This window comes from Megascapheus bottae, chromosome 16 (assembly GCF_031878675.1).
Source record: "Megascapheus bottae isolate mThoBot1 chromosome 16, mThoBot2.hap1, whole genome shotgun sequence".
Lineage (NCBI taxonomy): Eukaryota > Metazoa > Chordata > Mammalia > Rodentia > Geomyidae > Megascapheus > Megascapheus bottae.
In genome coordinates this window covers 2301005-2325693 of record NC_143524.1, presented here as the reverse complement: position 1 = coordinate 2325693, position 24689 = coordinate 2301005, and the positions used below count along the sequence as shown (strand labels likewise).

The window sequence follows — 24689 nt, the reverse complement described above, 5'->3', positions numbered from 1 at the left end:
TGGCCAGGGCACACTCCTTCCGAGTGTGGTACAGAACCCCCATCTGAGACAGAGCTGGGCTGGCGCCCCTACCATGCCCCACCTTCCATGTAGGCTCCATCCCCCCAGGCCCTGCCTCCTAACCTCCAAGGGCCCGCCTCCCACTCAGGCTCCACCCCCGGCCCCTCCTCCCATCCTCCACAGGCTCTATCTTCCACTCAGGCTCACCCCCACCAAGGGATCCTCTCGCCCTAGGCTGCCAGGAGCTGTATTAACACAGACAGCTAGACGAGAGCAGCAGATGAGTACACTGGGCTACGAGAGTCCTTCCTTCCTCACTTCTTGAACTCACAGCCTGGATGTTGTCCCTTAGCATTCGATCACTTGAGCCACCGTTCCACTTCCTGCTTTCTGGTGGATCACTGGAGATAGAGTCTCACAGACTTTTCTGCCTGGGCTGGCTTTGAACCATGACCCTCACATCTCTGCCTCCTGAGTAGCTGGGATTGCAGGTGTGAGAGCACTGGTGCCCAGCCAAGATTCCATTCTTGGAACTCCAGATGGCCCAATAGTTACAAATCCTGCCCCCCCCCTTCAAAGGGCGGCACCACACAGGAGGCCACATGTGGGCCTTGGGCTGAAATGACCACTACATGACCTTCTGCTGGTGGCTCTGAACCAGAAAGGGCAAAGGCATCCATTTACCTTCCCACTTGCCAACCCACCCACCCGCTCTGAGAATGAAGGGGAGGGGAGGAAGGAGAGGAGGGAGGAGGGAAAAAGAGGAAGAGAGAGGAGGGAGGAAGGAGGAGAGGCAGAGAGGAGGGAAGGGGGAGGAGAGGGGATGGGAAGAAGGAGGGAGAAGAGGAGGGGAGCAGAAGGAAAGGTGTGGATTTTCCCTTCAAGTTGAAAGCATCCTCTGTGAGGTCTGTAGGTCCCCCATGGCCTTAGGCCTGAGTTTAGGTCGTGAACAGTTTCCACACCTAGATAACTGCATCTGGAACCAACCGACCCTCGGTGAGGCACATGGCCCCAGGGCTTCAGGGCCACGTGGGGCCACGCAGGGCACGGGGCTGTGGGAGGGGCCCCACTCGCTTACCTGTGGGTTTCCTTGTTTTATAACAACGCCCGCCCTTTGTCTCTAATTTTAGTGGTGGTGTTTTTGTTCCTGTCAGTGAGCGTTTCGGAGACGCAGCCTCGGGAAGGGCTCTTGGCAGACAAAATGACAAGCGATTTTTACATGGAAGGAGAGGGCGATTTTTAACCACGTGGAGTTCTAAATCTGTTCTGCGCTCGCTAGAGAACAGAGAATGACCTCTACGATGCAGCCCCGCTGCCGGAGCACACTGCGTGTACCAGCTGGGAACCGACGGTGGGCAGAGGACCTACTGTGTGCGGGTGGGTGCAGGCATCTCCGAGTCCCGAGGAGCTCTGCTTAGGGGAAGTGTGGATAGACCCACACTGGGCATTAACGCTGGGCACTGGGCGGCAGACTCAGGTTCCCGCTCAGGCATCACTCATGAAACTCAGTCTCTGGGATCAAGGCCAGCACGTGGCTGAGCGCTGTGGCTCACACCTGCAACCCCAGCTACTGGGGAAAGGCAGGGCCTGCCTGGCCAGTACGGGGCTGAGTTCAAACCACAGCCCCTCGCCTGTTTAGAATAGGGGAACGCCTCATCGTTTATGAAAAACCTTACACATGGAAACGCCAGCCCCACGCTGGGATAACCGGGAAGAACAGACGCAGGGAAAGTAGTAAATCCCGCATGGATGTGTGATGCTGCAGCTGGGGGACCCCTACCCTCTGTGAAGGCCGGGGCCAGACCCAGCCAAATGGACGCTCCTGGAACACGGGTGGTGCCAGGTCCCACCACCATTGTCCATCTGTCCAGCAAGCACAGACAAAGACCTGCAGCAGCCACTGCTTCCAAGGCGGGGCCCTGGGCTGGGTGTGCACAACGACATCTTTCACTTCCCTGAAAGCGACTCGGAGCCAGGTCTCTCCTTTGGAGGCCCGCCTGCTGCCTGGCTGTCTTCTGGAGGCCCGCCCACTGCCCAGCTGTCCTCTGGCAAAAGGACTGTGGGAGATGAATGAATGAATGAACGAATGAATGGGAAGCCAGTGCTGGCTGTGGCTCCCCGCAGGCTTCCTCTTGTGGGGCACGTGGCCTGCGGTGTAAGTAGGGCACCTGATTCAACAGTGCCTGCGGCTGGGCAGCTGGCCTGCTTTGCTCTTGGAAGTGGCCCCATTTGGATGACAAATGAGGCGGTCAGACTCCTTCTAGGACCGACGCTTGAGGAACAGGAACTGGGTCAGGCCGGCTCTGGGCTTTGTATCTGTGTCAGGACTCAAGGACGGAGCTCGGGCCACCAGCGCTTGGAGGTTTAGAAGAGAGGCACGCTGTCCACCAAGGCTGGATTGTGGGGTGTCTATCTCCAGACCAGCTCCTGGCCTGCCACCTCGGGGGGCCCTGAGATCATCCCAGCTACTCAGGAGGCTAAGATCTGAGGACTCTGGTTCAGAGCCAGGCTGGGTAAGAAACATCTGTACAGCTTAGAGATAAGACTAATTAACCAGTAAACGGTCAGAAGTGGAGCTGTGGCTCAAGTGGTAGAGTACCCGCCTTGAGTGAAAGAGCCCAGGGACACTTCAAGCCCCAGTACCTGTGTCTGTGCACGCCAGCAAGAGCTGGCCGGGGAAGCCAAGCCCAGGTTCATGACCTGTCATCACAGGCTCTGTCCACCCCTGGCACAGTGGAAACTGGATCTGGGGACAGATTCAGTCTCGCTGGAGTCACAGAGCACTGAACCTAGGTCCTGGAGAGGAGCTCAGAGAAGTCACACCCAAGAAGACCATGGAAGCTTTTTTTTTTTTTACCAGTCCTGGGCTTGATTGAGCTCAGGGCCTGAGCACTGTCTTGGACTTTCTCAAGGCTAGAGCTCTACCACCTGAGACTCAGCACCACTTCTGGCTTTTTTCTATGTATGTGGTACCGAGGAATCAAACCCAGGCCTTCGTGCATGCTAGGCAAGCACTCTACCACTAGGCCACACTCCCAGTGACGGTGGCAGCTTTTATGTGGAGGACGAAAGCAAAGCCACTCACTAAGGTGCCACTCCTAGCTGAGCACAGAAATAACCATGGTGCCTTAAGAGCGTGACGGGGACACTCAACAATCACAGTGCCTGGAACACCCCCCCCCCCGCCCAGTCTCTCGACTCCAGAGAACGGGGCAGGTTAGCATGGCAGCAGCGTGTGCCAGGCTAACAGCAGCGTGTGCCATGCTAATAACAGCACTATTAGTTCAGAGCAGCAAAAGAGCACAAGGCCCTGTCGCCAGCCCCCATAAATCACAGTCTACATACACCATGGAGTATTATTCAGCCAAGAAAAAGAAGGGAAACTGGCATGGGCTATAACATGGTAGCCTGTACACTAACAGCAGCCACTCCCAAAGCCTACCTGTTGGGTGATGGCCTTACATGAAATGTCCAGGACAGACGGGTTGGTGGGTGCCAGGGGTGGGTGGGAGGACAGGCTATGATTGGAATGGCGGTCGGTCAGTTTTCTGCCTGCACCACATTATTCTGGGATGGGGCCACATCGGAAGTCACGCAGAGGACAGAGATACACCAGATTAGACAGGAGAGGCACAGCCGGAAGGATGAAGCCTAGCTGGGCACAGGTGGCGCAAGCCTTAATTCTAGCCACCCTGGAGGCTGAGACCAGGAGGACTGTTGTTTGAGGCCTGCCTAGGTTCCACACAATGTCTCTCAATTAACAGCCGGGGCACAGTGTCACAACCCTGTCACTTCAGCTACCTGGGAAGCTAACCACGGGAGGATCACGGTCCAGATATGTGCCTTGGCAGGAGGCAAGACCCTAACTCAAAAATAACCCCTGCCAAAAAAGAAAGAGATGGCAGTGTGACTCTGTAGCAGAGCACCTACCTCTAAGTGTGACGCTCTGAGTTCAAACCCCAGTACCCCCAAAAAGGGGGAATGAATGGGTTTGCACACCACATCAGAGCCCAGAGTTACCTTTGCTGCAGCTGCCTGCGGATTCTACATCCTGTCCTCCCCCACCCTCCCGCTCTCTGGGGCCGGCTCCCCAGCTCCCAGGAACGGGGGGCCCCCCTCCCCCTGGCTGAGGACAGGGGCACGGAGCCCCCAGACCTGCTTCACCACTTGCTGGGCCCTCACAGACCCCATCTCCATATGCACGTCTTAAATTTAATCTGCAAGTGTGCCGCCTTCGCGCGAGCCGTGTGCAGGCCCAGAAGCCAATGTTTATTCATAATCTCGAATCTGTTTCCCATCCTCTATTTCGGAGCAGCCAAAAACAACATCTCCATTCAGCAGCGGGACGCCATATGACAGCCTTCACTTTCCAAAATGAGCCGTGCACACTTGCGGGGGGGGGGTGAGGGCGGGGGGGCAGGGGGGCGCACACACATGGAGGGGAGGGGAGGGAGGGCTGACACACTCATGGTGGGGGGGGAGCCCTGGCTCCCCTTGTTGCCCAGCTAGAAGGGGGCTCTGGCTCCTTGTCACCAAACTGGGCACCAGGGTGCCAGGGGAGCGAGTTCAGACTCGAGCTCACCCGGGGTGCAGCTGCTCCTTCTCTCCAAACATGACGCTGCTGGTCTTCTAGAACACCCAAGAAGCCAGACGCTAGGCTGGAGGTGTGGCTCAAGTGGTAAAGCACTTGCCTAGCAAGTGCAAGACCCAGGTTCAAATCCTAGTATCTACAAAACCTCCCAATCCAGACACTCACAACACAGGACAGAGAAGAGGGGGCTGGCCTCTTCCAGGGGAATGGCAGGGTGGGGGAGACCTGTAGGCTGGGTCAGAATGCAGAGTGAGGCCACAGCCCCAGGCTGGTCAAGGGGAGGTGCTACCTGAATGACCCCCAAGGCCAGAGACTGGGCCCCAAGAGCCGGGGCTGACTCACGCAGGCTGCCCCTGCCCGCTGCCCACAAACTCAGCCGTTCCTGACTTCAGAAATGAGAGGGGCAGCATACAGGCATTGGGGTGAGTGTGACCAAGAGGTGGAAGGTTGATCTGCAGCCACCCAAGAGAGGCCACCTCCAAGTCCACTCCCACCATTATCTACCCACCATCCATCATCCACTCCTCCACCCACTTCCCATTGCCCCTCCACTATCTATCATCCACCCATCCACCCACCAACCATCCAGCCATCTACCCATCATCCATCCATCATCCACCCACCCACCTATCCATCCATCCACTCACCCAACCATCCACCATCTATCGACCCGTCACCACCCAGTCTGTCCAACTACCCACCCTCTACCACCCGTCATCCATCCATCTGTGCCCATCTGCCCATCCACTCACCACCCACCCATCCACCCCTCCACCCACCGGCCACACTCCATCCATCCATCTTCTACCCTCCAGCTATGGACCCACCTGAGGCAAGACAGATTAGGGAAAATAAGGCACAGTGAAGGGTAGCCAGAAATCCAAAAATTCAGCTTAAAGCAAATACAGGAGACCGACTCTCATCCAGCACCGTCCCTTAAGATTAAGATTAAGGGACCAAAGTCCTTTTAGGGGAAAACAAAGCAGGACAGACTAGGGAAAGGAAGATGAATGAAATTTGGGAACAGTGTATTTAGAATCATAGCGGCACTGTCTTGTTTGTTTTAACCCTTGCGCTCCTTCAGCTGCTGCAGCATTAGCACAAGGAAAAAAGGAAAGCGCAAGAGCAGCTTTCTCCAGCTGACCTTGCCTGCTGGCCCCAACAATGAGCGGTGCCCTAAAAACCTAGAAGGGACAGCAGAAAAGAGACACGTATCCTGGAGAAGCAAACGCTTGGGGACTGGCGTCTCCTGGCACAGTGTGCTCATCTCAAAGGATGAACCTTCGTGGTGGGCCGACTTCTAACTCAGGGATCCACATCAGGTTTCAGATAGCAGAACGCGTGCTTTCCTAAAAGAGACGCCCAGACGTGGTGGTGGCGCATTTCAAGCTCAGGTCCCTCTCAGAGCCCCTGAGCCCAGGTGGCAGCTGTGGAACCCCCGGAGTGGTTAGAGCGAAGACAATGCCTGTCTGCCGTGACTTTAAGTCAGATGCATCTTTACCACCTAAGTAGCAGCATGTCAAAGAGCCCAGGGGTCCCTCCCTCCAAGAGCCCCACACGAATCATCGCTGCCCCTGCCCTTCTGCTAGTCTGCCTGCTTGTCTGCTTGCTCACTCTGTAAAGCTCTGCCACATTTTCTTCCCATTGAGACTTGTCCAGAAAAAGCTTATGCTGCGATCGAAGCCAAGGACCCCGAGGGAAACGTCACACACCTTCACCTGCACCCCCATCTACCTATCTGTCCACCCACCCACCCACCCACGCCTCCCTGCGTTTCTCAGTGGAGAGCCAGCCTGTGCTCCTCTGCTGTGCTGTAGGGAAGACGCGCCCCTGGTTCCATGCTCTTCTTCCATCTGCTAGCCTCCAGAATTGGACCTTCAACCTCACCTCGCACCATGTGCATGGATTCCAGCCGCTCTCACACAGGATTCCTAGCTCACCAGCCATATTTGGAAAGCTACCTAAAATACAGATGCCCTGCCCTGCAGGCCCCCGAACTGGCCCCAAAGGCTCCTGGGCCCACAGACTCTCTGGGTTTGGAGGAGGGAAAGATCTGGAATCAGCAATGCTTTCAGGGCAGACCCCAAGGCAGCATGGGAGCTGTGGCCTGCAGGAGAAAGCAGCCAGCCCGCACCTGGTGGCAGCCAGGGGAGCAGTCCCCGTCCCCCACCACATGGCCTACAGCAAACACAGCACATCACCCTGTCACAGAGCTGGAGAGGGCACTCAGAGAGGCTGGAGCACTTGCCACGGTCATAGCGCAAGAACCAAAGGAGGCTCTGGTGCCTGAGCTTGGGGCCTTTTTGATGGACCCCCAGAGCTGAGCAGGGCCTTGTAGCACCCCTGAGGAGAGGCTCACATGTGGGAAGGGCTGGACTTCTCATCTGCTGCCCACAGGATGCCAGGTTTGGGGCTGAAGCCCCAGGGTGGCTGTTTTTTTTGTTTTGTTCTGTTCTGTTTTGCCAATCCTAAGGCTTGAACTCAGGGCCTGAGCACTGCTCTTGGACTTTCTCAAGGCTAGAGCTCCACCACTTGAGCCACAGCACCACTTCCAGCTTTACTATGCCCGTGGTCCCAAGGAATCGAACCCAGGTTTTTGTGCAAGTTAGGCAAGCACTCTACCACTAGGCCAAACTCCCGGCCCCAGTGTGACTGTATTTGCAGGGCTCTGAGGGGTGTGAGTTAAGGTGAGATAAGGCCACAGGAGTGGGACTGGAGGCCCTCTGGGAGAAGGCAATGGAGGATGGGGATATGCACAAAGCAGGGGCCAAGGGCAAGCCCTCCAGGGGCCGTACGCAAACCCCCTCCCAGCCACACACCTTCACCAGGACCTCTGGCCTCCAGCACCTGGCGGGGTGGGCAGGCTAACCCAGGGCCCACTGACAGCCTGGTGCTGACCAAGCCCTCCTATACCCCCTCTGGAACCCCCAGCTCTGGTGGCTGCACCAGTGGTGGCCTCAAGGTGACTTTAAACACAGACCACTAGTCCTGCCGCTGCAGGGTAGGACGTGGGGAAGAAGGGTAGGGCCAGGCCCCAGCATCCCCAGGTTGCCATGGCAACTCCGAGCAGGCCATTTTCCCCCCACACCCCCACCCCGCCAGCTGGGAGGACACAGGGAAGTCCCAGGTGGCCACAGCAGAGCTAGAGAGAGAATCCTTCCAGAGAAACCCCAGCGCCACACACAGACGCAGCCCAGCTGTGTGCTGGGGCACACGCCACACACGGACCCGGAAATCAGCATTTAAAAGCCCGAGCGGCAGTGAAGACACAGCAGCCCAACCCTCCCCCAGCCTGCGCCCAAACACTCTGAGGATATCCGAATAAAAGGGAGTAAAAGAAGGAGCAGGGGGAGGGGTGCCGCTTGCTTAATGAACCCCATCATCTGCCAGAGCGTGGTGAGCCCTCATATTTATTTTATGTCCCGTTAGGGAAACTGCTAGTGGCTCTTTGGAGGCAGGTTTTGGGTACTTATTAATATTTTAGATTACAACCAACATGCTAATAGAGTCATTTGCCTGTATTTTTAAATGCTCTAAAGATAACAAAAGCGTTCTATTTTGGAAGGCGCAGCCGTGGCCGTTTTGCGAAGCAGAGCAAGCATGGATAATTAGTCCTGAACTCTCTGCTCGAGCCCCCCCCCCCCGAAACCCCAGCAGCCCTTACCCCACCGCTCTGGCCGGCCAGGGCCTCCCAGAGAAGGGAGGGGCAGCTCCCGCCGCGCCGCTGTCTTTGTTTCCAGGGAAAGTGGGTCAGGGCCATCTCTGATCTTCAGAGGGGAGGGAAGCCGGGGCTGTGGCAGGCACAGCCTGGGGTTCCCATGCTACTCACAGCTCCTGACTGCTCCTGACACGCCCCCCTCCCGACACCCCGCCCTGCGGCTGGCAGGCCACTCTTCCCAGTCCCCCTCCCTGGCTGTGCTCTAGTGGGCCCTCATAGCATGGGTCCAGGGCCCCCAGCCAGCCACCCAGCTGGCACAGGGCTGACCTTTCTTCCTGCGGGACTTGGACCTGGAAGGATGTATATGGTAGGGGGAGGCCAGGGACCATCTGAGAGTAAGCCAGACAACCATGTCTCCACAGATGGATCCCCACTCAGAGAAGGAACAAGAGGGGCTGTGGCTGAAGCCCAACCAGTCTAGGATTTTCAAAGATATAAGCTAGTAAATTCCCTTTTTCTTTTTGCTAGTCCTGGGCTTGAGCTCAGGGCCTGAACACTGTCCTTGGGCTTTCTCAAGGCTAGAGCTCTACCACTTGAGCCTCAGCACCACTTCCGGCATTTTCTATGTATGCGGGTCTTCGTGCATGCTAGGCAAGCACTCTACCACTAGGCCAAACTCCCCGCCCCACCTCTTTTTTTTTTTTGAAGGATAGGGGATGGAGGGAGCTTTGGGACTAACTACCACCTAATGAAAGAGTAGTAAGTACTAGGGTGGCCTGTCTGTGGGGACAGGGGCAGGAGACACTCAGGGTCAGGAGTTGGAGGTCACACTTCTGAGCTAGCCCTGCCATGCCCCAGGCTGGTGAAGCCACAAGCTCAGATTTCCCACACGAGGACCCAGGCCTGAGCTGCCCACGAGGCCTTGTCAAAGGAGAACCATCGACACAAGGTTGCCTGAGGGTCATCTCAGTGCTATGCCAAGTCCCTTGAGAGATGCCACCACGCAGAGTACAGCCAGGGAGGGGCCACCTTCCCTGCCACCAGCTGCCCCCCACACAGCTGTGCCTCACCCCACCAGGTCACCGGGGAGGCCCCTCCCCTCATAAAGGGGGTGCGTGCATCATTGCAGCAGGAGACACTCTGTCTGGGGACAATCAGCTCTGTCCTGCTCTCATTCCCACTGAAAGCCAGGAGCAAGGAAAGGTTTGAACTCAGGGCTTAAGTGCTGCCTCTTAGCTTAAACTTAAGGCTGCCATTCTACCACCTGAACCATAGCTCCACATCCCACTTTTTGGTGGTTAAGTGGAAATGGGAGTCACGTGGACTTTTCTGCCTGGGCTGGCTTCAATCCAGGATGCTCGGATCTCAGCCCCTGAGTAGCTACGATTGCAGGAGTGAGCCACCAGTGGCCAATCAAAGTTGTTTAATTTCTCTGGGCCTTGTAGGGAAAGCAACACAGAGCTGAGCTGATGATGCTTAGCAAGCATCACTGCCTGGAAGACCATGGTGGGGGGGGCGGGGAATGGGCAATGTCTGGTAAGGCCCACCACTCACGTGAGGCGGGGTTAGCAGTGGCTGGCGTGTGGATCTGGGCCAGGCTCACGGTGCCCATGTTTTAGGACAGGGCTCAGGTGTGGATGGAGCCCTGACGCCCCACCATTCCCATCCCACACACCTGTCTCGAGTCCCTTGTCTCAGATGGCTCTGAGAGCCTTTGGAAGGCCGGGGCCCCGAGTCTGAATGGGGCCTGCCACCCCAGCCCCAGGGTGGGGTCCCCAGCCATGTGTCTCTGAGGGGCCAGCGAGAGCTATCCAGCCTCAGCAGGCGCTTGATCCTGCAGAAAGCGGGGGTGGGCCTTGGCAAGCTGGCCCTTCCCTGCCGTGGGGCAGGGCTGGTGTGTGTGGGGGGGGGGCAGGCCCTTCCAGGTCAGCTGCGGGCATGCAAGGGAAGAGGCCCTGGCCTGCGGGCAAAGCGGCTGGGAGCCCATGGGATGAGCTCCGTGCTGAAGTCTGGCCTCCAGAGGAGCCACAAGCAAGAAACAGGCAGTGACCTGCGGGAAAAGCAGCGGAAGTCCAAGATGGGCAGTGGGCCAAAGAAGGTCCCCACAGAGTGAAGGCCCCCACAGAATGACCTCACGCTGTCGATGGCAGCTTCTAGGCCGAGGATGGCCCAGCGGTGTGGTCATCACTCCAGCACCGTTAGAGGTGTGGGTGCTGACGAAAGCCCTCTGGCTGCTGGAATGCAGTGGGAGCCAGGCAGAGTGGGGACACAGACCTGGTGTCTGGTCACCAGCCATCCACCTCCACCTCACCACTCCCGCCGATAGGATCCTACCTCATTCTGGGGGTGGGGACATATCCACCTGGTTCTTGGGTCCAGGGGCCACTGTGGGGACCCATCACCCCCACCTCCTCTGGTCCCACACAGATGGTGTTTGGCCACCGGCCTGTAGACCCAGTCACTGGAACCCACAGAGTGGCCCCAGGTCCTGTGCTTTCTGGGGGGCCAGCAGGAAACCCGGCATGGAGGCACTTGTTTACACACAAGCGACATCACAGAAAAGAACACTCGTGTGTGGTAATTTCTCAGAAACTGACTCATCACCTGGCACTGAGCGGTGATTGGGGAAATTTATCTCAGTTTCTTATTTGAGATCTGTCGTCAGGGTGTCCTGGCTTTGGGTTCTGATTTAGAACTTGAGGGAGGGAAGGAGGGAGAGAGGGAGAGGGAGGAGACACTGAAGCCTCAGAAGGAGGAGGGGCCTGGGAGGTGGGCGGGGGTGGGGGCTGGCTCCCTCCCTCCCTCCACCCCTCCCTCCTTCCCCACAGACTGTGCTCCCACCAATGCCGTGATCCTTCATACATGTCAACCTGGTCTGGCCACGCTCGCAGGTGGCCCTGTGTAGAGATCTTTGCGCATGCACAGCTAGTTGCCCCAGGCATCCAGTTACCCCACAGCATGGTGGCCGTCCTCGGTCACTGGTTGGGACGTATGAACAGAGTGGATGTATGAACATGCTTGGGGTAGAAGCAGCTGGGCCCAGGCTGCGGCATCAGGCCCCGGAAAATCCAGGGCTGCCAGCCTTTCCCTGGCTCCACACTTGACAGCCAGGTCCTTGAGATGGGCAGGCTTTCCTCTCCTTCAGGGCCAGCCCACTCTCAGAGACCTTGGTAGACACAGACACCACCAGAGACGGTGTCCACTGGGCTGTACCCGGAGTCCCACGGGCAGAGGACGTGGTGGAGACACCTGACACAGCTATGCTCTGCCATGGACAGGTCCAGGGCGGACACCCAGGGATGTTTTTGTAAACAGGACACACTGTTCTCCTGTGCTTAATAAAGCAAAACAAAACATCCACACTGGGGCCACATGCTCCCCTCGAGCCTGCCCAGGTCAAATGGCGCCGTTTCCCCAGTGCCGCTAAGAAACAACGAGTGAGCCAGTAAGCGGGGTGAGCGGGGCTGGACCTGAGGACGAGTCTCTCTGTCTCCCCATGGCTCCAGACAGACATGGAGGCAGCCATGCCCAGGGGATCCCACAGAAGCTCTTCAGGGGAAGCTACCCCTACCCAGGCAGAGCAGTCCCAGCCCAGCCCATCTCATCTCTGAGGGAAGAGTGAGGGACCCACTGGCCACCATGGAATGCCTTCGCTTCTGCAGTTACTGCGAGTAAGGGCTCACACACCCAGGCGCCACCACAGCAGTTCTAGACATGGAACCCAACTTGTAATAGTCCACCCACCGACTGGCCTGGGCCAGGAATCGGTCAGGACCACGAGTCAGAGCCACCACCAGGGCCACCAGACCCAACAGACAGAGACACTATTTCAGCCTCTGAGGTGATGGAATTCAGCCATCCTCTCACAGGGAGAAAACACCCTGGCCTGCTGGCCCCTAGTGTTCTTTGTCCTTGAACTGACCTTGGGGTTCATTTGATGGCCCCCAGCTCCCATTTCTTTCTTTGTATGGAGAAAGCAGTTTCCAGGAGCTCAGACCATGCTGACCTGGTATAGGATATGCAGGCTGTGTGGAGATACTCAAAAAATATTTTGTTCCATCTTCTGGATTCTATACATAGTCAAGAGCTGCACATTTTCAATGTAAAAAATAAGCTGCAGAAGCAGAGATAACTTGGACTTCATTTAACATTTTTTTCTTTAAAAAAAAAAACCCTTTTACTCATTAAAAGACACAACTAGAAAATGAAAAGGCGAGTCACAGACTGGGGGAAAATATTTGCAACAGATATCTGATGAAGGGTAAACAAGCAGAATACACGAGAAGAAGCCTACCAACCCAAAGCAAAGACAAGTGTACTGGATCTCACTCATTAAGTGAGCCAAAACCTGCACAGATGCTTCTGGAAAGAAGTCGGACGTATGACAGCTAAGCTCGTGGATGACCCCTAGCCGTTCCTGGGCTGCCACAATCCTACTCGATGCAACTCTTCCACACCATCCGGGTCGGACGGAGGTTGAGCAGAGGCCGACATCACCAGATGCTACTGAGGAAAGGGGAGGAGCCCCTGAAATGCCTCGGCCCTGCTAGGGAGAGGAAATTGGCACAGCCACCTGGAAGCCCTGGTGGCAGTTCTTCACAGTAAACTCAGCTTTCCACCCAGGAAGCAAGGCAGACTATCAGTCCTCAGAGATGTGTGCAGACATATTCCAGCCTGCTTCGTTCACATGTCAGGCCAGACCCAGGCAACCCTCAAACATCCACCACCGGAGACGGCTGTCCGTGGGTGCCAGCACACACCAGGAATGCCACGTAGCAGTCAACACTGTACAAGCCATCGCCACCACAGGGCCACGGCTGTGGAGGAGGTACTGGTCCCCGTGACATCCACACAAGGAGACAGCAGGCTCAGCAGTCACCGGGGCATGGCCACACCACAGGGCTCATCATCAGGCTGGGAGCCCACAAAACTACGTAGATCACACTCGTGAGACGTGAGAGCCCCCAGCCCCTTTCCACACGGCTTCAGAAAAGACCGCCAGACACCGCAGCCACCGAAGACTTCGCCTCCCCCTTCAGAACAGTCATAAGCACTGTGCCCCTCACGCCTGGGCAGAGTCCAGCCCTCGGGGGAGGAATGGGGTTCTTGCCCACCTGTGGGGAACCTCCTGAGTCCTGACTGCACCCCGGAGGAGAAACGGACATTTTCTCAACCTGCCAAGTTGTCCTACGCAGGACCACAGATGTGCCCAGCATGCACGAAGCCACCTTACCAGCCTGGCTGTCTCTAGGCTTGCACTGGACCTCCTCCACGCAGTCAGCCGGGAACCACCCGACGTGCCCTCGGGCGCTGCCTTCCCAGAATCCACCCTCGCCGATGCTCAGAACTGGAGACGACACAAGAGGAAAGGTGTTAGGAGGGGTGGGGGGAGCAGGGACATCTCGATGTCCTCCCCCAGTGACCTCAGGAACTGAACCACAGCTCCCAACTGGCCAGGGCAATCCAACGATGCTCACCACTCCACAGCTGGCCCTGGAGTCAATCGACACCAGAGATCCCTGGCCTCAGAGCCCTCCCCCGTCCCCCAGGGCACAATGCTGGGCTGCTAAGCTTGGGCCTGGCCCTGGTGCCACAATGGCTGGTGGGCACTCCGAGCTCCTTCCTCCCATATCCTTTCTTCCTGACTGTGAGCAGGTCATCTTGTCTTATAGAGCTCAGCAAAGAGGGTTGTCAAGGCCGGCCTTGGGTCATTTCATGGAGGATAGGCTCAACCACACCATGGCCTCACCCAAGGGGCGGTCCCAGGGGTCCTCCTGTTTGGCCTCTGCCCCCCTCTTGCTCTGCCCACCTCTCTTGTTCCCGTGGCTCCTGTTCAACTAGACCCCGGGCTCCCAGACGGGCTCCACGTGTGAACACAGCTCTCTGCTGCAACTGCTGCTACAAACCATGGGCCTGGGCCAACAGCTCAAGGCTGGACTCAGCAGGTTTCAGAGCTGGACTTAGCAGGGAGAACTTGGTGCCACTTTGGGGACCCAGGAGGGAGGGGACAGTGTGGAGGGGGGAGACTGGGCTGCAGCCTGGGCAGGTGCTCATTGGTGGGGCCAGCTCAGGCTCCGCTCTCTGAGGAGGAGGCTGGCCCAGGTGTACACACCTGTACCTCTTCACTGTACCTCCACACCGGGCACGCTGGATGGTAGGTGCTCACGAGCCTAGCACAGCCCCACTCGTGTCCTTCCAGAGGGCCAGCAGGGGCTGAGAGGACCTGCCTGACCCCATACCCTAAGCAGGGAGTAGGGAGGGGGTTGGACACTGACCTTTGACTCTGTCGCCACGGTGAAGGGGGATCTCGCCCTCGGCCTGGGGTTGGTATGGCTTGACGACTACGAACAGCCGCCCGGGCACCGCGCTGTAGAGTTTCCGCCTGGGCCCCGGGCGCTCAAAGGCTGAGGCCGAGGGGTCCCTGTTGCCACCCGGGGGAAAGGGCGGCCTGGATCAGGGAGGGAGGAAGAGGGAGAGAGAGTCTTGGTCAGGAGCCACACCCCAGCACGGTGGCTGACATGTTCCACAAACACAAGGCCCCGCAGGGGTGCACAGTGACAGTGGTGGACAGGCCACGGGCAGAGGTGGACAGAGCAATGCCACTGCCGGCTAAGCCCCAAACAATCACCAGGGATGCCCAAGAGACCTCTGTGCCCAGCTCATCTGCGGTGGACAGAGCCAGCCACCCATGTCCAGTGGTAGGTGTGGCTACACGAGACACAACCCATCTGTCTTGCAGCATCCCTGGCAGGGTCCTGGGGCTTGAACTCAGAGCCCTGTGCCCTACCACTTGTGCCATGCTGGCAGCCCCTTTGTGGGTGCTATTTTTTGAGGCAGAGTCTCACTTGATATTGAGGCCAGCCTGGGCTGTGATTCTGCTCCAGCCTCCCTGTGTCCCTGGGATGGCAGGGGTGTGCCACTGTGCTAGACACTGACGACTCATAGCCTGGAATCTGAGTCACTGGAAGGATGGAATTCTGACCCTGTGATGCCAAGGAGCGTGCGAACACGTTGCAGGCCAGTGGGCACAATAGGACACAGAGAGCGAGGCCCTGTTCATATGGGGTCTCCAGAGCCGTGAGCTGCGTGGCTACGGAGTGTGTGTGTGTGGGGGGGGAGTAACTGGAAGCTGGGGAGTCCAGGGTTAGTGGAATCTTCCCTTCTGACTTGAGAAAGTCCTAGAGATGGACAGTGGGGAACCACGGGTGGACACGGGCCCGAGATGGACAAGCACCCATGGTAAAGCAGCAGCACGGGCTCCAATTAACCACCAAAAAACCAGAAGTGGAGCTGTGGCTCAAGTGGTAGAGCTCTTGTCTTGAGCACAAAAGCTCAGGGACAGTGACCAGGCCCTGAGTTCAAGCCCCAGGATTGGCGTGTATGTGAGCGCACAGGTACACACACACACACACATACACACACAGTGCCCAGAAAGCATTCACTGTGCTGGCAAGGGAATTGAGTGGAAGGTGAACAGCACGGAAGAACACTCCAGAATTAGAGGCACATCTGAACTTGGAGAGGGATCCAGATCCAGGGTGTGTGTGTGTGTGTGTGTGTGTGTGTGTGTGTGTGTGTGTGTGCACGCGCACGCTCCTAACAATGAGCTCTGTCCACAGCAATGGCCTTGAGCTTCCTGCAAGAGCCATGGTGAAAAGGGTATCAATGTATGTGAATTAATGCACCTTCTATATGGCAAATATCATGTAACCCTTTTATTAATTACAATAAAAAATATATATAAAAAAAGAGACCATGGTGAAACAGGCACCCGTGGAAAATTCTAGAAGCTGAGGGCTGCAGTTTCTTCATTTGATTCAACTCCTCATGCCTCTTCTGCCATGTACCACCTGTATGCGAGACCCCAAGAGACACTCTGGGGTTCGGCACATGCTTCTGAAAAGTTACTGAAGTTCTGGCATGCTGCACTAAGTCTGGTGTCCCTGGGCCAGGATGAGGGACGGGGCTGGCGTCCCTTGGGAGCCAGTGCAGATGTGGAACGGGGATCATGGCAAGCTAAGTTTAGACTGCTGACGAGGCTGGCCTGGGACAGCCCCGCCCCAAAGCCCAGATCCATCCCTCACCTGCACGGAGCCGAGTGCAGGAAAGCAGGCCGGGTCACCTGGGCGTCTCTGGCATAGGTGAAAGCCCTGGAGGCCTCCTGGGCTCTGAGGACATCAAGGGACACTGGGGGACGGTGGGGGCAGGGGAGGATGGTGATGCTTGCCCAGTCACTCTCAGTCAAGGAGTCCTGGAGCCACAGGTCCCAGGTGTGAGCTCTGTCATGAGCAGGTGGTATGGCAGAGGGTCACCCCCAGCTCCTCAGTGGGCGGCGGGGGGAGCGGTGGGGGGCGGCACCACACATGGGGACTGGAGGATGGAGGAGGGTGGGTAGATCACGGGCCCCGTCCCTGGTGGCTCGTCACCACAGCTCCAGTGGCAGTCAGGGGCTCTGCTGGCCTCCCAGTGGTGCCCTCCTATCTGGGGGCCAAGGCAGCGCATGGGATCGTCTGACCAAATCCTCAGGTCCCTGCATAGGGGCACATGCAGGCCCTGACACCCGTCACTGGGGGTCATCCAGACACCCCGAGAAGCCACTGAGGAAGAGGAATTTGAAGTCTGTTTCTCCCCCTCCCCACTGCCCACCCAGATCTCATCTACTGCTCATTCACCAGCTCTACCACCCACTCACCTTCCCATCCTCACGTCTGTCATTCATCCACTCCTCCACCCATCCACGTACACACCCATGTATCCCTCCATCCATCCCTCCTCCATTCAGCACTCACCAGAGCAGTCCTGGGCTTGTCTACCCATCCAGCATCGCCCATCCTTCTAGCCACCCATCATCCAACCACCCATCCACCCACCACTCCATCTGTCATCCACATATCTACCACCCACTCACCATTCATTTACTTACACATCCACCATACCCATCATCCATCCACCCATCCACTCACCATCCATTCACCTACCTATCTATCCAACCATCCATCCTCCCGTGTACCCTCCATCCACCCGTGGTCCACCCACCCTTCTAACATCCATCCACTCCTCGCCACTCACCTGGAGGAAGGCCACCCCTGCAGTGATCGATCCTCATTTCAGAAGGACCCTGCCTCTCACCCAGCTGACCTCTCGCCAGATGCTGGCCAAGTCAGCAAACCTCAGCCTCGATTTCCCCTTCTGCTACGAGAGGATTGGCGGCAGCAGCCTTGAATCTGCTTTGCACAGATGTTGTGCAAGCACCCAGCATCACCACTGCTGCCCTGCCACAGATGGACAGTGAGTGACAAACGCTCAGGTCACTGGGCCTGCGCCGGGCATGGGACTGGATAGAGAATTCAATCGCACACAGCTGGGCTGGGGGCTCGGTTTCTGCCACCCGCAGGCCTGGGGAGCCCTTAGCACACGGGGTCACTCCAGAGTAGCTCTAGCATCCACAGCTCCATGCTCGCCTGGCACCTCATTCACTCTTCATTTGACCCTCTCAGAGCCCTATGGTGGCAGAGCTTGGCAATGTGCCCATGTCTCAGCTAAAGCACAGAGGCTCCATAACCATGACCTTGACCCATGAGTCACAGTTATCCCCCTTTCCATCTTCACTCCCTTCTAGACCCAGGGGACCAAGGTCTTCCCTGGCTTAGCTCTCAGCACCTCCTTCATAAGCTAGGCTCTCTGCACAGCCCTCTCCCAGTGACAGTCCCAGGACAGTAGAGTCCCGTTCCCACTCTCACCCAAGACCACCAGTGGAGAGCAGTCGCAGGAGGCCAGGCTAGGCTCCCCACACCCTGGCCTGTGTGAGCGGGAGACTGGGTCTGAGGCTCCTGGCTCACACTGTCTGGGGTTTCCCCCTCCTCTGGCCAAGAACAACAAGACTGTGAGTGCGAGGGCCGGTTGCTGGATCTCAGTGAGGGCCTGCCAGCCCCCTGCACCAGGTCCCTTCCTGCCATCCCGGCAGACAGGATCGGCCGGCATCTGCCTATACATCCTCTTCCTTCAGGCCGCTGAGGTGCCCCTGCTCCCCGGGGGAGCCCTTCGCCAGGCCTGCAGCCCTCTGCACACAAGCCTGGGTAGTCTCCCCACGCCTGATGCCAGCCTCTCTGGGACAGATCATCATCCCCCAAGTGGACCTGGGTGTGGGGAGGCTGGCTCTGGGCCTGGCTCCGGCTCTGCCAGCAGGGCCCAGCCCCCTCCCCCTTTCTGGGTCAGGACAAGGCACCAGGGAGGGAGCGCAGCCACCTTCTTTATCAGGAAATAGGTCCTCGTGTCCCCCAGGAGGGAAGGGAGGGCATGGGGTGGGGGATGGCGTCCCTAGCCCGCGGCCATGCCCACACCCAGCTGGCTTCCTTGCTGGGAAGATGTTGGGGTGGTAGGGCTCCATGGCCGTCTACACTGGCCGTGGCGTCTGTGGTCTGCCCATGGGTTTCTGAATATGACGTCTTGTGACCTCTGCCCTGCCAGACCCCTAGGCAGCAGGCGTGGGGCAGAGGGTGGCAGGACAGCCCCCTGTGATGGCTGAGGCCGGGGAAGCCTTCTGGCCACTGTCAGGTCATGGCTGCTGTTTTCCCCCAGAGCACCTGACTACCCGTCCATGGAGTGGTGATGCAGGTGTCTGGAGACCCTTTCCAGGGCCAGGAGGAATCACTAGAGGGCACTGCCCCTGCAAGGCGGGCACCCAGCCTAGCACCAGTCCCTGCGGAGGCTGGAGTCCTGGCCAGGAGAGCAAAAGCCACCGAGAGTAGCAGGAGCAGGGGAGAGGCCGTGGCAGGTTCAAGGCCAGCCCACCCACCCACGCTGGCGCTGGCCGCCCTGCAGTGCCCGTGGCACCTCTGGCTAAGCTGGATGCTGCCTCAGGCCAGTGGCCAGGTGAGCAAGTGCAGCGCCAGGGGACATGGTGGCTTCCAGAGCACATGGAGGACTCTGCGCCCTGGGCAAGGCCCCGCCCTTCTTAGGGTACACTCTCCCTCCTGCCAGGAGCTGACATTCTTCCTGCCTCTTGGCACAAGCCATGGCCTACTCTGTGGTGGCCATGGAGGTCTTTTTCAAATCTTCCTGAGCCCTGCAGACACCAGTGGTGGTAAGTGCACGGATGCTGAAGGGGCGGGGAAGGAAGAGGACAGGGCATGGAGGAGAAAGAGCCCACAGGGTGGTATAGGGGCGGGGCCAGCTGCAGCACACAGACAGACTCCACACAGACGGAGCAGGAGCTGGACTGTCCCAATTTTTGCAAAGTCACCCCCACAGTCCAACTGCCTGGGGCACAGAGAGCACAGCCTGGCTGAGCTCTGAGCAAGGCTGGATGAACATTGAGCTCTTGGGGTGACAGGGAAAAGGCCCTGTGCTGAGCACCTGCTCTGAATGCCTCCATCAGACCCTGAGAACGACCTGTGGTCCACCTGCAGATCTTCATTTCAGAATCCACAGAGAAGAGGCACAGAGTGGGTGACTGACCACACAAAGGCGCAGAGCAACTCAGTGGTACAAGCTGGAGGGATTCCAGAGAGCCCAGGCACGTGCTCATGCACGCACACACACGTACATACATATACACACATGTGCACACACAGACAGGCATACATACACAGTCCCTGACCAGCCCTGGCCCTGCAACCTCTGAGCTCACTGGCTTTCCCCCGCACAGACCCAGGAGAACCGCCACCACATTCCCAGCACCCAATTCCAGCTGGGGTTGTCTGGGAGCTTCTCATCCGGCTTCCCGCTGTCCCTAGCGCCTGGGCCTTCCTGGCTCAAAGCTTCTCAAAGCTGGATCTAGACCGGGACTGGCCTGTCACTCATCTTCCACCAGAGCAGGAAGTACACATGAGCTCAGGGTGAGTCCCCGCAGCCTGCGTGATGGAGCTATGGGGACGTGGGGTCAGGCCTCCGGTCCCAAGCCCCTGATCACAGCATCAACAGGACCAAGATGAGGTGCTCACAGCAGGGTGGGGGCTGGGGCACCAGCACCAAAGGGGACTTCCCTTATCACCAGGACACCACATCAGCCAGGAGACCCCTGACACAGGCCCACACGAGTGCCACATCGCCAGACCTCAGCACCGGGGTCCTGGCTCCAAGCCGGGCCAGATGAGAGCCTGCAGGCATAGGCAGCCCTGCTACCAGTCTCCCGTCCTTGGACTGAACCAACCCCCCGCCCCAGCCAAGAGCCAACCCTGCAAATCCCATTCTCACCAAGGACGTCCAGAGGACACAGTGGCATTCGGCTACATAGGAGTTGGAGCTGTGAGCTGGAATCCAGAACCCCTGCTGCCCTGGGCAGGAGGACACAGGACCCGGATGTCCCAGGGCCCGGTACATGGACCTGGACGTCCCAGGGGCAACCTGGCCAGGTCTCTGAGACTCAGTGACTGTGAGGTCACCTGGGCCAGCCTTCCTGCCATTCTAGCGGTGGACACTTGTGTGGACAGAGTGTGCTGGTTATTGGCACCACCAGAGGCACGGCCCAGCCTGGCTACCTCACCACCTCCTCCTGCCTTTCTACTTGGAGGACCAAGAGGCCACTTGCCACACAAGCCACCCTTGAGAGCCCGGGGTAGCCTGACCACCAGCCCGCGTTGCCAGAACTGCCAGGCCCAGGAGGACGACCCCAGGCCCAGGAGGCCCTCCCCAAGGGTGGGGGCACAGCTCAAGCCCTTGGTTTCTTCGGAGAGGCCCGTGCCTCTCCAATGCCTCATGCCTGCAAGCATCCTGGCCTCTGTGTCACCCCCACCTGCCCTGTGGCTCCTTACCCCACGTGCCAGTGCGCCTGGGGCCTCTTGACGTCCTCGCCGGTGCCCCCCAGCCTGTTGAGGGATGGGGAGCGGCTCCGGGGTCCCGGGACGTAGCCCCCCAGGCTCTTGGCAGTGCCATCGGGCTTGCTGGGCACCTGCTGCAGCAGCTGTGGGGAGAGGCTGCGGTGGGAGGTGGCAGCGGCACACACAGCCCACTCAGGGCCACCAGCGTGCAGGTTGTTGTCACTGTTGGAGCGCAGCAAGACCCGGGGGGCGGCCAGAGTGTTGGGGGGCCGCCGCCTGCGGTTGGAGTAGGCTGGGGCCTCTCGGAAGGGCACTGGATGGGAGAGAATGAGAGAGAGAGAAGTGGGTGTGTATATCCAAGGCAGTCACCCTAAAGGCCATGCACCCCAGGCCCCCCATGCGAATGGGTACAGGGAGCCACAGCCCCCCACAGGCCATGGCCCAGGCACAACACCAAGCACAGAGACAGGAGGTCAGGGTCACCCCCACGGCACATGAACTCAAGCCATGGCCTCAGATGGAAGGGACTCAGGGCCCAGCTTCCATCAGGCCTTTGGGACCACCCACCCCTTCTCCTGAGACCTGCACTTGAGCAGGTGCCCAAGAGTTCTAGGGTAAGGCCCGACCCCGGGCTCTCGAAATGGACTGTGTGTGGGGAGAGGCCTGTAGAGAGGTAGTCAGGTCAAAATGGGGTCACGAGGGTGGGCCCTGTGCCAACCTAACTGGGTTCCCTGTAAGAAGGGAGCTGAGGACACAGACATGGAGTTTGGTGACAGAAGAACACAGGAAAAGATGCCATCTGTGAGCCGCAGAGTGCAAGAGGCCAGGAGGAGCCCGCCCTGCCCCTCCAGCGCAGACTCTAGGCTTCAGGGCTACAGCAAATGTCCCTGGACCCACCCTGGGGCTCTGAGGTCTGCTCTGCCCGAGGCCAGGGCAGACCCATTCTCCCAGGGGAGCAGGTCCAGCAGGGAACTTTCTGGGCTGTCAAGAGTAATTCAGGAGACAGATGCAGTCCACAGCGAGGCAAGCCACACAAACCTACATGAGCACATTGCCACAGAACCCCCACCAGGGCCCTCACTCTGACTGGGACAGCATGCTTGCAGGGACAAAGGCGTGGCTGGAGTGAGCCCATCTGGTAAAGATCCTGGAGCGCTGGCAGAGGTTGGGGGGACAGACGGGGTCCTGGGAGAGCTGTGGGGCACAGAGTGGCCCTGGACCGGGTGAAGCTGAGTCTTCTCTCCCAGGCTAGCCGTGTCTCTGAGCACGGGGCAGTTCCAGGGAGTTAGGAGCTGAGGCGGAAAACCGGACAGGAGCAGCAGAAAGCTGCTGGGACTAGGCTTTGAACCTAGCATTCTGGCTCAGGACCATGACGGCCTCTGGGGAGGAATACCCTCTTCTATGTGGGTGGCAAGGCCCTCACCCACCCTGATTCTCAGGGGAGCCAAGCAGCCTGGCTCCGGCCCACTCCCAATTCCTCCAGCAAATGAGTCTAAAGCAAGGCCCCCGTCAGGAACACACAGGGACCAGCTTGGCTCCCTGATTAGGAGACACCCAGGAACTGGCCTACCCCCACCCTGGCCTGGGTCAGGGGACACACAGGGCCAACAATGACTGGTGTCATTTGCCCAGAACCGGAAGGTTGTGGTTGGCAGAATTGAGCCTGGAGCACAGGAAGAGCTAAGTACCAGATCAGGCCACCAAGGGTATGTTTTGGGTCCCCAACCCATGAAGGGTCTGTGAGCACCCTGGAGACCCTGACAAGAGCCACATGCAGCTGGATCATCGGGGCTTGGGATCACCAAAGTGGGGGGATTCCAAGACCTGAGGTCAGAGGCTCCGTGGCGTGAAGGCAAGATCTCAAGCACACAGGAGAGTGGAAAGTGGTCCCGGCAGTGTGGCTTCCAGGAGGACCACAGGACTCACCCTCTGGTGCCTGCAGGTGAGGGCACCACGGTACGCAGGCACCCTGCTCCCTGGCCTCTCCAACTGTCCAGGCAGTTCGGTGTCTCACCCCACAGAGGTGAGGTGCTCACACCCTCAGCGGGAAGAAGGGGGTGCAGGGGAAGCCAGCCAAGGCAAAGACATGAGGAGATGAGTGCCCTGACCCCCCCCCCCACCGCAGCAGGGACACAACTGAACTATGCACACCGCTCGGGGTGATAACTGAGGCTCCTCAGCCCCCCTAGTGGACTCTAGAGAATCGCGTGACCAAATCAGTGTAGGCAAAGGCTGTTCCACACAGGTTAGGGAGCGTGGGGTCCACACAGTGCAGGGCCATCCTGCTTCTCCAGGAGGGAGGTGACCGGGGTGTTGCCACATGCATTTCTCCCCCAGACCCCGCCGATACTCAACGGGCCTTACAGGTGACACTGGGGTGAGCAGCTGATCAGAGATGGAAACTGCCCTCTGGGGCATCAGGAACCAGGGCCAGCGGTGCTGGCTATGCTGTCATGGGCTCAGACTGGCAGGAGCAGGGAGGGAGGGGGCATCTTCCTACTTTTATTTTTCCAAGTGGCCTTATTAGAAATCTTCTCATTTCACATCAAAGAGAACACCCGTCTGACAAGACCGTCTGTCCATGGAAATGACAATTTGTGTGTGTGTGTGTGTGTGAAAGGGGTTAAAAATAACTCTTTTCCTGTCTGAATGTGATTAATATTCCACCCAACTCTTTTCTTCTTTCAGGCAGTCTGCAAACTCTGGGTGGGTGGATATTTTCTTAGCTGTCTTACATGCATATATATATATGTATATTCACACACATACATATATACCTCCCCACCCCACACACAATAAAAACCACACCAGGTATGACAAAGAGCCGAGGTACTTTTAAAGTCTGCCAAACTGTTTCTCGGTCCACTCTACGAGATCCCAGCCTGGGGATGGCCTCGTCCACCCACCCAGTGCAGCCCAGCTGTGGCCCGGGCCCCTGTGGCGCGTGCTCGGGGCCCTCCAGGCAACGGGCAGGCTAGAGTCAAAACTTCCTTTCTTTCTCTTTCTTACCACTCACATCCGAACCCGCCCTCAAGCACAGAAACCAAGGTGGACGCTGAGGAATGCATTTCTGCCAGAGGCTTAAAAATCACAAGGAAATTAAAAAAAAAAAAAAAAAAAAGGCACCTCCATCCACCGTTAATCTTCCAGAGCAATTAAAGCCAGACCGTGCTGTCATGAGAACCGATTATTCCCTGCCCAGGATGGCCTGACACGGGGCAGCTGCAGGCAGCCGGGCTTCCCCTCTCTCTCCCCCTCCCCCAGAAGCGGAGAGCGGGCGGCCGCAGCACCTCCGGGAGCCCCCGCACGCCTTACCTTCCTTCTTCGTGAAGGCGTTTAACAAAGACTTCATTTTCTCTCTGACTTTGGCGGTGGCCGGCTCATTATATAACCCTCCGGGCAGGGGAGAAGGCTAGGCGGGCAGCCCGGCCCCGAGGAGCTGGCACGGCTGGGACCCCAGCAGCGGCGGGCATCTGGGCACAGCACAGCCCCGAGCATCTCCGGGCACGCCAGCCCCGGCGTGCTGCTGACGAAGCCCACCCCATGTTCTGCCGGCTGCTCTCAGAGCCGGCCACCTCTGGCGGCATTCGTCATGTGAGTGGGGCCGCGCGGCTCCGTCAGCAGGGCACCGGGGAAGTGGGGCCACCCGGGGTAAACCCAGAGTGGGTGCCACGGACACATG

At 58.3% G+C, this 24689-nt stretch overlaps 1 protein-coding gene across 1 annotated transcript; it reads right to left on the bottom strand.

Annotated features, from left to right (window-relative positions):
* Positions 1–13124: 13124 nt before the first annotated feature.
* On the bottom strand, positions 13125–24477 carry LOC150052248 (SH3 and multiple ankyrin repeat domains protein 2-like). The gene is made up of 5 exons (XM_090348626.1): positions 24323–24477; positions 21002–21320; positions 14525–14697; positions 13483–13596; positions 13125–13363 (listed from the first exon to the last, which is right to left on the bottom strand). Exons 1-5 carry the CDS (start codon positions 24357–24359, stop codon positions 13125–13127), a joined length of 882 nt encoding a protein of 293 aa, XP_090204752.1. The 5' UTR covers positions 24360–24477.
* Between the last annotated feature and the right edge of the window lie 212 nt (positions 24478–24689).

Excerpts from the sequence above, each read along its gene's own strand:
- LOC150052248 (XM_090348626.1), bottom strand. The coding sequence starts at position 24,359 with ATGAAGTCTTTGTTAAACGCCTTCACGAAGAAGGAAG. Across the intron at positions 14,698-21,001 it reads CAGGCGCACTGGCACGTGGG|GCCGCCCTTTCCCCCGGGTG; the intron begins GTAAGGAGCCAC and ends TCCCTGATCCAG. Across the intron at positions 13,364-13,482 it reads GCCTAGAGACAGCCAGGCTG|GTGGGCAAGAACCCCATTCC; the intron begins GTAAGGTGGCTT and ends GGTTCCCCACAG.